The sequence below is a fragment of the Hemicordylus capensis genome, chromosome 6, assembly GCF_027244095.1.
Source record: "Hemicordylus capensis ecotype Gifberg chromosome 6, rHemCap1.1.pri, whole genome shotgun sequence".
NCBI classification, from domain to species: domain Eukaryota; kingdom Metazoa; phylum Chordata; class Lepidosauria; order Squamata; family Cordylidae; genus Hemicordylus; species Hemicordylus capensis.
In genome coordinates this window covers 13,896,180-13,910,180 of record NC_069662.1, presented here as the reverse complement: position 1 = coordinate 13,910,180, position 14,001 = coordinate 13,896,180, and the positions used below count along the sequence as shown (strand labels likewise).

General features: G+C 43.1%; 1 protein-coding gene across 1 annotated transcript in view; it reads right to left on the bottom strand.

Annotated features, from left to right (window-relative positions):
• LOC128330913 (vomeronasal type-2 receptor 26-like) overlaps nt 1-13,684 on the bottom strand; it is a gene marked incomplete at its 3' end in the record, with an annotated part of 47,625 nt that extends 33,941 nt beyond the window's left edge. Inside the window, exons 1-3 of the mRNA XM_053264278.1 lie at nt 13,602-13,684; nt 12,153-12,444; nt 7,706-7,933 (exon numbers count right to left, since the gene is read on the bottom strand). Of these exons, the coding sequence (XP_053120253.1) occupies nt 7,706-7,933; nt 12,153-12,444; nt 13,602-13,684 (603 nt within the window). The remainder of the gene's footprint in view (nt 1-7,705; nt 7,934-12,152; nt 12,445-13,601) is intronic.
• Nucleotides 13,685-14,001: the final 317 nt, after the last annotated feature.

The window sequence follows — 14,001 nt, the reverse complement described above, 5'->3', positions numbered from 1 at the left end:
GTCCGCCACTAGAGGCCAAGATGGAGAAGAACTCAACAGCCAACCACGTATTTCTCCTTGGTGCTCAAGTAGTTTGGAACAAAGGACATGCAAACACTGCAGAAGACCAGCATGCTGAAGGTGATCTGCTTGGCCTCATTAAATTGTTTTAATGCTGTTTTTAGAATATTGTTTCAAAAATTTTAAATTTTGTTTAAAATATCTTGTTTTTGTTTTTAACAAATGTTTTACTTTTGTTTTTATCTTGTTGTAAACCACCCAGAGACGTAAGTTTTGGGCGGTATAAAAATATGTTAAATACTAAATAAATAAATAAATAAATAAATTTAAATCCATCAGTAACATTCTAGCATGGAAGGCCACAGTGAAGCTGATGATGGCCAGAAAACCCATGTAACAGACCCTTCATTGCACTGCACCATGATCTGGATGAATGTGGAATGCATGTCAAACACACATGCTTCATTTGATGGCGACACACTGCGTTAGTCTGGTTGTCAGCCATTCTTTTTTCACCTAACCTTAAGTATAAGCCTGTCTACAGTTATCTCCCTTCTTTGAGAGAACTATTAGTCTGTGGCCCACACTGTAGGCTGGCGGACATCCAGTGCTGCATTCTGGACACATGGTGCTGCAGGGGTGCTGTGTCCTTCAAAGCAGTGCCAGAGCTGTGCAATATGGATGATTGTTGAAGCAGCTCTTCCACAGTTCCCCCCATTGTCCCGATATTGATGTATGATAAATTAGATATAGAAGTTCACAGCTTGACATAAGCTACGCCATTATGTTTAACTAAACTGAAGGATCTGCTCTGCTAGAAGGATGCTTACTACTGTGTATTCCCTCTAGTAGTTTCAATATCACCCACGCCATCAATATCACCTACGCTTAGTCACCGATACCACCCATGTTGACTGTATTCTCTAATCTACGCCTTCCTTCACTACTAATATGGGAATATAATGATGAGAGACATGGTGCCGAAGAACAAGAAAAGGCAGAAAGAGTCCAGTGTCTCAATATTGTTTCCTTACTAGTTGCTCTCTGGTGTTCAGATCAGGTCTAAGAATAATAATGTAGCATTTGGGGAGGAAGATACAACTCAACAGTCCACCACTAGAGGCCATGATGGAGAAGACCTCCACAGCCACCATGTATTTCCCCTTGGTGCTCAAGTAGCTTGGGACAAAAGTAATCCAAACAGTGCAGAAGACCAGCATGCTGAAGGTGATCAGCTTGGCTTCATTAAAGCTATCTGGTAACTTTCTAGCATGGAAGGCCACAGTGAAGCTGATGATGGCCAGAAAACCCATGTAGCCCAGGACGATGTAGAACATGGTGTCTGAGCCTTCATTGCATTGCACGATGAGCTCACTGATCTGAGAGTGCATGTCAAACTCTGGGAAAGGGGGAGTGTTTGCCAGCCACACAGCACAGATTCCAGTTTGAATAAGTGAACAGAGAATGATGACCGATACTGCCAGCCTCTTCCCTATCCATCTCCTCATCCTGTTTCCCGGCTTGGTGGCCAGGAAGGCCAGAACAACAGTGATGGTTTTGGCCAACACAGAGGAAAGTGCGACAGTAAAGGTGATGCCAAACACGGTTTGTCTGAGGAGACAGGTCACCTTCCTAGGCTGACCAATGAATAGGAAGGAGCAGAGAAAGCAAAGCAGCAGAGAGGAGAGAAGGGTACAAGTAATGCTCCAGTTATTGGCTTTCACAATGGGAGTTTTGCAGAGCAGAACAAAGATCCCAATCACAGCAAAGGTGATCAGGGAAAACAAAAGAGCAAAAGAAATCAAAATTGCTCCTAATGGTTCTCCATAGGATAAATAGGTCATTGTTTTGGCGATGCATTGATCCTGTTTCTCATTTGGACATTGATCTTCTGGGCACATCTCACACTGGTCTGCATCTGAAATACATCAACAAAGTCTTTGTTTTGCCAAGATACACAAACATTGTTCAACTTTAACTGGAATCTGTTGACTGTCTTATTTTACTACAGACCGGGTTGTTAACGTTTGCCCCCTCTCATGTGACATTGATAGATTTTAAGCTGCTCTTACTTTTGCTTTTCTTATAGTTTTTAATTAAATGATTTATTTCATTTTATCTGTGATCTACACTAGGGATGTGCATATCGGATATTCGATGTTTGATATTGGACCCAAATCAAAACACCCCTATTTCATTTGGGATCCAAATCAGACCCATCCAAATCACCCCAGATTCGATTCGGTTCCGAATTAATCCAAATCTGAATATGAACTGATTAGCATCCAAAAAACTGGTCCTGGAGCGAAAAGAGTGGTATGGGATGGAAGTGCCTAATGGGTGGAGGCTACCACTCAAATTTCAGAGGAATTGAGCAAATGGCTGATTTTTGGTGATGTTTTTGAAGTTCACACATCTTTAAGATTTTCTCCTTCATGTTGGGGGGAAAGGGATGGCCCAGGGTGGATTATAGCTGGTGGTAGTGCCTAGTGGTGGCAAGGAAGCTACCAGAATTATTTCTAAGGAATTGGGAAAAGCGCTGATTTTTTTAAAGTGATTTTTAAAATTTAAGTGTCTTTAAGGTTTTACTCAATAGGGAATAATGGAGGTTTCAGCAAATGCATCTCTTCACATTGGGGGGAAACGGATGGCCCAGGGTGGGGTGTGGTGGGTGGTAGTGTCCAAAGGGTTGAAGGAAGCTACCAGAATTATTTCAAAGGAATTGGGCAAAGGGATCATTTTAAAGTGATTTTTGAAGTTTACGTGTCTTTAAGGTTTTTCTCAATAGGGAATAATGGAGGTTTCAGCAGCCCCATAACTGCACTTGGGGGATGCTGCGGTGGCCCAGGGTGAGTGGAGGTTTAGTGCACAGAGGGTGCCAACCACCCGCATGGGTTGCTATCCCATGGGGTATAGGGTTTTGTTGTTTCTGAGGGGTTCTTAGTGTCGTTTCACTGGTAGCAAATGAGAGTGGATTCATGGTTTGTCATTATAAATCCCATATGCTACCAGAGAATAGACACTCAGAACACCTCAGAAACAACAAAACCCTCTACCCCATGGGTTAGCAACCCATGGGGGTGGTTGGCACCCCCTGTGCACTACACCGTCACTTGCTCCGGGCCACCCCAGTGCCCCCCAAGTGCAGTTATGGGGCTGCTGAAACCTCCATTATTCCTATGGAGAAAAGCCTTAAAGACGCATAAACTTCAACAAATCACAAAAAATCAGCCCTTTGCCCAATCCCTTTGGGATCTGGGTGGTGGCAGGCACCCACTGGGGTACGGCACTACCACCTCACCCCGCTCTTCCACCCCAAATGCCCCCTTTCTGCCTCAAATCTGCCCCAAAGACACTCAAACTTCAACAAATCACCAAAAATCATCTCTTTGCCCAATCCCTTTGGGATCTGGGTGATGACAGGCATCCATTGGGGCACTATCTCCCCACCCCACTCTTCCACCCCAGATGTCCCCTTTCTGCCCTGAATCTGCCCCAAAGACACTCCAACAAATCACCAAAACCCAGTCCTTTGCCCAATCCCTTTGGGATCTGGGTGGTGGCAGGCACCCATTGGAGCACTACCACTACCCCCACTCTTTCTGTCCCAAATCTGCATTAAAAGCACACGTCACCACCAACAGTAGAGCTTTGCAAAGAAGAGAACTGGGTTTCCAAAGCAAGTAAAGTAAGGATGCTGCTAAACAACACATTCTGCCAGTGGAATAGCGAGGTTTTGCCCCCTTCTCATCTCCGCAAGTTGAAAGAGTGATGATGACAACAACAACAATGGTGGCACAAATTTTTTTGGCACATCTCTTTGACATCACCTTTGTTGACTATGGGACAGCTATCCTGGTAGTGGTGGGGAATAGAAGAAGTAATGTTGGCAGGTCAGCAGGCTATTCCAGGGGAAGGTAGTCAGAAATTTAATAGCGGTCTCCCCTTCCGGATGTCCTGCCAGCTCCTTGACCTTGGGGGGGCACTGCCAACAATCCACATAGCATTACCCTGCTCCTCTGTAATGCCAGGATGGTCCAAAATAAATCTAAACTCATCCCTGATTTGATCATGGATGAAGGAGCCGACCTGGTATGTATTAGTGAAACTTGGTTGGGGGAGGCTAGTGGTCCAGTCTGGTCCCAGCTTGTCCCTCCAGGATATTCTGTAGAGGAGCGGGTCAGGGGACGTGGGTGGGGAGGTGGAGGCTAACATCTCCCTTACCAGGGTCCCTGTTAGGGTATCAGATCATATTGAATGTGTGTATTTAAGTTTGTGGACCAGGGATAGATTGGGACTTCTGTTGGTGTACCGATTGCCCCGTTGCCCAACAGATTCCTTTACTGAGCTCATGGACTTGGTTGCAGAACTCGCATTGGAATCTCCCAGACTCTTGGTGCTGGGGGACTTCAATGTTCATTTTGGGACCAATCTGTCCAGGGCAGCTCAGGAGTTCATAGCGGCCATGACAACTATGGGCCTATCCCAAGTGGTCTCTGGACCGATGCATATTGCAGGTCACATGCTTGATTTGGTCTTTGACTGATCAGGGTGGTGTTCTGTGGGTGGGGATGCCTGTGATTTCCCCATTGTCATGGATGGTTAAGATTGGACTTACAAGCACTTCCCACGTCCACCGGGGCAAGGGGCCTATTAGAATTCTTCGCCCAAAGAGGTTATTGGATCCAGTAGGATTCCAAGAAGCCTTGAAAGGATTCAGTGTTGGCTTTGCCGGTGATCTTGTTGACACCCTGGTTGAGAATTGGAACAACTTGCTCACCAGGGCAGTAGACATGATTGCTCCCAAGCGTCCCCTTTGACCCGCTTCAAAATTGGCCCCTTTTGGTATACGGAAGATCTACAGGGGCTGAAGTGGCAAGGCAGGCGATTGGAGCACAAGTGGAGAAAGACCCGTATCCGACAGATAGCGACATAAAGCACATCTAAAGATCTATGGTCAGGTAACACGCGCGGCAAACAGGTGGTTCTTTTCTGCCCACATTGCCTCTGCGAGTTCACGTCCAGTGGAGTTGTTCAGGGTTATGAAGGGACTAGTATCCGCCCCTCCACCTTGAACCAGAATTTGGAGTCATCAGTTTCCCACTGTGATGTGTTTTTTGAGTTTTTCGCAGATAAAATCTCTTGGATTCGGGCAGACCTTAATGGAGAAACCACAGTTAATTTGGTGTCTGAACTGGAGGTGCCCAAAAACTCCTCTTATGTGATTTGACTGGATCAATTTCAGTTTGTAACTCCTGAGGAGGTTGACAAGCTGCTTGGAGCAGTGAGGCCTACCACCTGTTCACTTGATCCTTCTCCAACATGGCTTGTTCGATCTAGCAGGTGGGCTGTTGTAGAAAGCCTGTTGGTAATCATAAATGGTCCTCTGAGGGGGGCAGGATGCCTCCTTGTCTTAAGGAGGCAATCATTAGACCTCTTCCAAAGAAGCCTGTGTTAGATCCCCCAGGTTCAAGGATGCTCAGCCAAGGTCCAAGGATGGCTCAGGTAGCAGGCTTTCCGTGTTAGCAAGAAGAAGGAATAAAAGATGGACTCCTCTTCTTTTTCTCAATTAAAAAAATTGCTGTTGAAAAAAAGGTGGCAATGGTGGCAATGCTGAACAATGGTTGGAGGCAATGGTGGATGTGGGATGGCAAGGCTGAGCAATCATGCAAAAGAGCTCTCTCCCCACACAAGGCAGCAGCAAGGAAGAAATGGCTGCTGGTCCTTTAATACCCTCCTGAAAACATCTCACAAAATCCCCCCCCCACTTGCCCCCTCCTCCATCTCCCCTTAGCTAATGGGAGATTTTTTTGGCTCCTGTAGAGCCAAATATGGGCATTATTTTGCACATCAGAACTTGCATTTAAGTCAATGGGAGACTGAAAGGCAGGAAATTCAAGCACATGTCACCGAACTCAATGGAGGAGGAAGAAGACGCACATTTTGGAACTTTGCAGAAGTCAATGGGAGGCTGAAAGGCAGGAAATTCAAGCACACATCAGAACTCAAATTGGAGGAGAAAGGAGAAGCACGTTCTCGGTCACAAAATGGAGGGCCGAAACGACAACATGTTCGGAACCGAAACAAGGGCGATTTGTTTCTGCTCCAAAATATTTCAGGATGGTGATTGGGTTTTTCGTTTCAGTGCCGGAACACTCAAAATGTTTTGCACTTCCCTATTATACATAGAATTTTAACAGGAGGCAATATGAAAATTAAAAACACAAAACCAATAAATAAGATAAAATCTCTTTGTCCATATTCAGGAGCAGAACAGTTGATGTTTCTCATTAGTAGGCACTGTGCCATTTTAGGCATTTTTTTGGCATTGTTTTATTTTGTCTATATTGGCAGAAATGTTGAGTTGCAAAATGCTGGTACTACCTATGAAGGGTAATACAGCACCAGCACCTATGAAAGAGAGAATAATTTTTGACGATCTCTCCTTCCCCCAGAAGCGCTCTGCACCAGTCAAAACTATGTCCCTGAGAGCTACATGACCCTCAGGGACATATTTCCAACTGGTGAAGAATGCTTCTGGGGGGAAGGGGCAATCATCCAAATTCACTGTCCCCAAGTTAGTAGCAGTGTTCCATTCATTGACCCCTTCAGCAGCATCAATGCATATCACCTAGCATCAACTTTTTCTAATGGGAACATTGGCCACTGAAGCTTATTGTTTTAACTTTCAAAGAATCCAGGATATTCTTCTGCAAAGGCCAGCACCTGAAAACTTAAACTAAAGGAATGCTCATCATAAATGCCATAGTCTCTATCCTGCATAAACTCTTTCTAATTTTGGAATGGTTACAGATTCTGGCTTCACATGAAAAGCCTAGATATTCTGAGAATTTAGTTGTAAGAAAACAAAATGTTTCCTTTCCCTGCAAGGGTGCTAATACCGGAAGATTATCCTAGATGATGCTGCAGAGGGCAGATTGCTGCTCCTGGAGAAGGAGTAGGGAAAGTTTTTCAAGTGAAAAGATTTGCCAGACGAAATAAAACCCTCAGATCTTGGCACTAGTACTTGAGTTCAACAGAAGTATGTTGAGAAATTCAGTCATCTATTTGATGTAGAAAAGAAGATAGAGAATTTTAAACATTTGGATTTGGTTTCCCAATATACATGTTTTTACCGGTCTGTGTTGAAATCCTCCCCGCAGGACAGTGAGCACAATCATAACAACAAACTTGTCTTCCCTGCTGGGCAATCCTGCTGGATCCAAGATGGCAGCTCTCAACACATCGGGAACGGGGCTGCATCTAACAGGAGCAAGAAGGAAGAATGTTCCGATTCCCCCCACCCCTTCTATTATTCTCAAAACCAAATATCCACATATGAAGAGTATGGAATAGGGGTCTACTCCCTGAACCAGGCAAAAGCCAAGGTGGGTCTGAGTGCAGGCAGACAAAAAGAGGTCAGAGGCATCAAACATGGTCAAGGCAAATCTGGGGTCAGGCTGATAAATTCCTCTGTCAGGGAGTGGGGGAGGTCACCTGGACCCTACTGCTGGAGTCCTCAATCTGAGACCTCTGGAGCTTTGCCCAGAGGAGAGAAACAGAGCATCCCCCATCAAGGCACTCCATTCCTTTCAGCCCATTTCTCCCTCCCAACACTCTTCACTCCTGATATTGGAGCTGGGTTGTGAGAAAACCCCTTAAAGTCAGGGAACCCAGCAAGGTGAGGCGGGACAGGTCTCCATACCTCTTTAAACTTGTGGTTCCATACAGTAGCACTTCCATTCATGGTGAACCTTTTTCCTTCACGAGCCAGGGGATCCATCCTTCCAGTTTGGACTTTCTGGAAGGTGTCATTGGGGAATGTGACCAAGTTGATGATATCGTATCCTGATGGCAGGCTCCCTTCCTCATCAAAAAAGATTTCTTCCCCAGCACTATTGTTGAAATGGATATTGCTCAGAAAAGCATGAAGCTAATTGGGAGGAGAAAAAGTTCACACCCTGGGTCAAATTGTGGAAAATTGCATTAACATTATCACTTTAACAACAAATCCCTTGATCACCAACTGGAAGATGTCACTGAGAAGAAATACTATATACCTATCAGGAATATACCTTTAAGCATGTTTATATTGGTAGGAAGCCACTGGAAGCAATAGCAATTTCTGTTGAAGAATAGTACAGGATCTTACAGCAGTGAATATTCACATATAAATTGATATACAAAGCAATTTGGGGATAATTATAACAAAGGGAAAGACTTTTGGAAAAACTGATATCCATTTACCTTATTGTGGAATGGGTATCAGCCATATTAAAACATCAAACAATACTTAATATTGTATAAACATTTACAAGATGTTTGATATAAGGTTTGCTTCCTGAAATTTATTTTTGTTGAAAACATAATAATTGTCTCTTCCCTGAAAAGGGCAATTTGATTTGATTTCCAATTGAATTTTTCAAATTCAAATCTCCATTTAGCCATGAAGATCATGGGTGATTCTGTATGATTCTGAGTGAGTTTCTTCTCTCTCAGCCTAAACCAACTCACACTGCTTCACCAGTGCTTTGCTAATCAGGATGTCAGGAACTGCATGCCACAATCAGACATTATATCACAACTGCTAATATGAGTTATGAACTAATACAATGAGAAGTGACATGGAAACAAAGCGGAGGAAACATACAGGCCACAACAAAAGACTCTTTCCCCCGTGTTTCTCCATTTCTTTCTGTTTAGCTTTCGATGAATACATAGAATGGAGAGCATGTGCTACAGCATAAACAGCATTGTGGATGTTATAGCTCTGCCCAGACATGCCCATTTCAAGGACAGATTCAGGGAGGCTCCCCAGTTTCTCCTCCCCAGTACAGTTGTCTTGATTTGGAACATATAAGCCATGCTTTGGGAGTGAACAGAAAAATGCAAACATCCAGAACTGATGGATGAAATATATCATAGACTGGTATGGAGTTATGTTCTCAAGAAAGTCCTGAAATCCTGGAACCACTTTTGTGTGAAGTGTGAATGACAAAGAACCATTGAAGGATTTCCCTGTGAATTTATCCCATGAAAAAAGAGTTGTGCAATCCCACTGAGCAGTTATGAGCCACACTCTCTCCAATGGAAGCTTAAGATGAAATTCGTAGGATTGTAAGATTATTCGTAAACCCTCCATAGAATGACTATTCCCATGGACAAGAACCACATTCATCTTTGCTTCCTTCCAGACAGCATTAGTTATTTCCAACAGCATTTTTTTAGTGTGTGTATTTAATGTGCGACTTGTTACTTTTGGAATGGATTGTGCCAAAGCAATACAAATATTGCTCTGGAGAAGTCTTGGTCTCATATTTTGAAGAAATGTTTCTCCACTGTCATCATCTGATGTGAGCAGACCGATCCAATTCCACTTGAAATGCTTCAGCAGCAAAATAATCCCAATATATTGAAGGTCTTCACTTGGAACCATCCGGAAGAAAAAAGGGAACTGGGTTTGATCACTTAGCACAGGGTCAAAAGATCCATAACTCAGCTATATGGGGGAAAATTGTTTTTTAAAAACAGTATTACAAGGACATCCCTTTGTTCTTGATCAAATTATTACTTCTTCAATTCACTAAATTTCAGCTTCCATCAAATATTTCAGATAAGACAATATTTCTATTTTGAGTAGGAACGACTGATACCATTGAGTCTTATACTGGGATAGGATTCTAAACAGGATGAAGAAAAATTAAAGACTATTCCTACGTGAAAGTGAAAGCTGGGGCAAGGTTGAAACACAGTTTGAAAGAAAATGTGTTCAGGGGAGTTGTGGCCCTAATATTGAAAGAAAATGACAATAATAATGTATTGAAAACAAGACATTGCACAGTGGACTGAGTAATTATTCCTTAATTTTTTGAGAAAACACTCTAAGAACTTGGAAGGGGATGAAAACCTTTCCATTCAAGAACATAAGAACAGCCTTGCTGTTTCACACAGTGGCCTACCAGATGCCTCTGAGAAGCCAACTGGCAAGAGGTAAGGGTATGCCTTTTTTCTTTCTTTCTATATTTGCCACATCCCATAGCAGAGAATTCCATAGATTAATTTTCTGCTCTGTGAAAAATGACTTCCTTTAGTTGGTCCTATTTTACCTGGCCTTCAGACCCATGAGATTTGTTAGAGAGGGAGAAAGATTTCTCTCTGTCCACTCTCTCTTCTCCATGCATAATTTTATAAACGTCCATCATGTCTCCCCATAGCCACCCCTTTTCCAAACTAAAAAGCCCCAGACACTGTAGACTTACCTTATATGAAAGGTGCACTATGCCCCTGATCATCTTTGTTGCACTCTTCTTCCCCTTCCCCAGTTCCTAATTATCAAATTGCCCACTACTAGGAGGCCCCCAATCCCTGGAGGAGTATCCTATGTGTGAGAGGATTTGGGAGCATTACCCAAGGAAGGTGTTCCTTCTAAGAGAGCAGTCCTCACTTCTTCAGACTGATGCCCTGCATCCCTAAGATTTTCATCCCCTGCTAACTGGGCAAAGAGGCACCTTTTACTGTGGTGATTCTCTTTATTTAGCAGGGGGAGAGTAACTGGCCCTATCCACCCCCAGCATAGTACCTCCAGTATTTTTTTTTTTTAGAATGTGAGCCCTTTGGGGACAGGGAGCCATCTTATTTATTTATTATTTCTCTGTGTAAACTGCCTTGAGCCATTTTTGGAAGGGCGGTATAGAAATCGAATTCATCATCATCATCATCATCATCATCATTATGAGAGTAGAGGAGATGTCAGCATGGGAATTGGATGCCTCTATCATATTCCTGAGGGTCTCATCCACAGACCTCTCTGCTTCCCTGAGCTTCTCCAGGTCCGCCATCTTGGCATCAAGAGAATGCACTTGTTACCTGAGAACCAGGAGCTGTTTTCACCGAACGCACACCCACAACTTCTGCACCTCAGGCAGATAGTCACACTCTGGGAGGCAGCCCCTCTTCTGCAGGCATTCTTGCTTCATAACTGGTTTTATTGGTTATTTAGAATTTAGAATATAGTGGCTGCATTTGCATAGACCAAACTGTGGTTTGGAACTGTGGTTCCAAGTCCTCTGGTGGAAATGTCCAAGTGGTAGTCTTCATTAGAAACCAAAAGTGCAAATCACTCTCAGGGGAGGAAAACCGCAACTTCATTTTCTGTTGAAACTGTGGTTGTCCACAAACAGACATACAGTTTTTGAAACTGGAGGTCACTTCACCTCCGGTTTCATGTTCTGTGTGAATGCAGACATAGAGATGGTTTCCTTCACAGATTGGTCTAAGCTGCAATCATCATCTAATTAAAGGTATCAAGCTCTTCCTCCAGGAAAGTTACAAAAGTGGGGCAGTACTCACCTTCTCATGCTTGGTGTCTTGTTTCTGATAAAGGGAGACCACTTCTGGGCCCACATGCAACTTCCCTACTAAACCCCTCACAAAACTCATTTGATGTCTGTTACCAAACTCCTGCTCATAGATATCCAAAAAGAAAAACTGCCCTTGTCTCAGCATTGTCTTCTCAAGGGTGGCTTCCAAACTGAGCCACCTTCAGAGCACAGCTGTAGCTAATCCCCACCCATTTTCTCTCTAGGCACAACTGAAACTGAAATTGAAACTGCCCTGTCAAAAATGAACCCCTAGCCAGCCAACAACAACAAATAATTATATACCACTTCTCAGCAAAATTTTCCAGAATGCTTTATTTAGAGAAATAATAAATAAATAAGATGGATCCCTGTCCCTGACTGGCTCACAATCTAAAAAGAAATATAGACACCAGCAACAGTCATTGAAGGTACTGTGCTGCGGTTGGATTGTGCCAGTTACTCTCCCCCTGCTAAATAAAGAGAATCATCACCACATCAAAAAGGTGCCTCTTCGCACAATTAGTAGGGGTACAGCCAGAAATTAAACCCTATAAAAGACTAGCCCTAACAAACTTACTTTGTCGTTTCCCCCTTGTTGGTTTGTTTGCTTGCCCTCTTGCTTTCTCCTTTAGGAACAAAAACAAATGTTCTCCACTTGTCTTCCACTTGTTTTCCACTTGTCTTCCACTTGAGAAGCCTTGTCTTCTTAAAAGCTGCTTCCAAACTGAGCTACCTCAGGAACGTAGCCATTTCTGAATGACTACAGCTACTCCTCTGTAGGAACAGACATACCTGTGGGATCTTGTAGGTATTGAAGACACTGGCCATCTGCATGGAATTTGGGGAGGTGAGCCCACCAATGGCAAGGACTAGCTGCTGCTTCCCGTCACAGTTGTAATTCAAGGGATTCCCCTGCCCTGTGAAGAGGAACTGCAGAGTGTTCTCAACGGCTATCAGCGGATTGAAAACATTGTCATAGATTTCGAATCCCAGTGTGATATTGGGTAAGAGATGGTCATTCCTGTTGATCTCTTGAATTGCAAAGATGAAGGCAAGAACATGCTGGTAATTTTTAGGCATTAAACTGCAATGAGATTTTAATGTACTTTTACATGCATAGATCAGCAAAACAAGTCTATTGCATTTATATATATTCTGCTTGCAAGTATTGAAGACAACATATAATAGTTTGATTGTGTTTTTGATAGTTTTAACATTTTAAATTTTAATGGTTGAAATGTTTTAATCTTTTTATTGGTTGTTTTTCTTGTTTTGTTGTAAACCGCCCAGAGACTTGCATTTTGGGCAGAATATAAATGTGTTAAGCAAACAAACATAGTTGAATGACTTTAAGACTAGCTGTATATTTTTTCTGAAATACAGATATGCAGCCAGTACATCTTTCCCCATTGTTGATATGCAGCCATTGGGAGAAAGCTCCCCTGCATGAATTTCTAGGGACATAGGAATCTGCTCTAATCCGAGTCAGACTATTGCTCACTGGTGTCTACATTGACTGGTGATGGCTATCCAAAGTTCCAGGCTGGAGTCTTTCCCAGCCCAACCTGGAGGTGTCATGGATTGAACCTTGGACCTACTGCATGAAAAAAAGATGCTCTACCACTGATCTATCCTTTACTATCGCCATTTGTCATACAGCTGTATGACAAAGGAGGTCTTAGAGATGCTGCTGCCCTCCATAAAGAAAAGGTGGCATCCATTGTGTCACTTAGAACTATGAGATCCTTATTTGCTCAATTAAAGCTTTGATAACCATACCGGACCACGCCAGATCAGAACTAAAATCTTACCGCCCTAAAAAATGGTTCGATTATGAGTTTATTAGGGCTAAAAAACATCTTGTTACTCTTTCAAAATATGCTAGCTCTAATCCCTCTGCCGACCTCGTTATAGAAATACCGAAAAAGAAAAAGGAATATAAAGCCCTTCTTAGATTAAAAAAAAGGGCTGATACACAAAAGAAGTGGTCACTTTTAATAAGTGCAGTGAAGAAGAACGACTCAATGAGCTTTTGGAGACTAATTTCAATAGCAAATAATAAGATACACTCCACTCAGGCCTGCTCAATAACCCAAGAATGATGGGAAACTCATTTTCGGGCACTTTATAATGATATCTCTCCCCAAGGCCCCCTTCAAATAGGTTCATTACCACACTGCTCTCCGGTCTCCACTAAAGAGATAGAGCAATTAATCATGCAACTGAAATGCAGGAAAGCACCTGGAAACGATTGTATCCCGCCGGAACTTCTGAAGCTCTACAAAGATTGGTGGGCTCCTGAGCTGGCTGCTCTCTTCACACATATTGATCAAACAGCACAATTCCCCCAGGATTGGGGAACGGCGATTGTGGTTCCCATCCATAAGAAAGGCAGAAGGGATGATCCCTTTAATTATAGACCAATAAGCCTTTTAAATATCATAAGTAAACTTTATGCCAAGCACTTCTGTGTCAAACTATGTGCTTGGATGGAGCAGGAGTGCATTATTGAGGATGAGCAGGCAGGATTTAGAGCTAACAGATCTGGATTAGACCACTGTCTAATATTACAACATCTTGTGGACAAACAGGTAAAAAGGAATAAGCGACCCCTGTTTGCCGCTTTTATAGACCTTAAGAT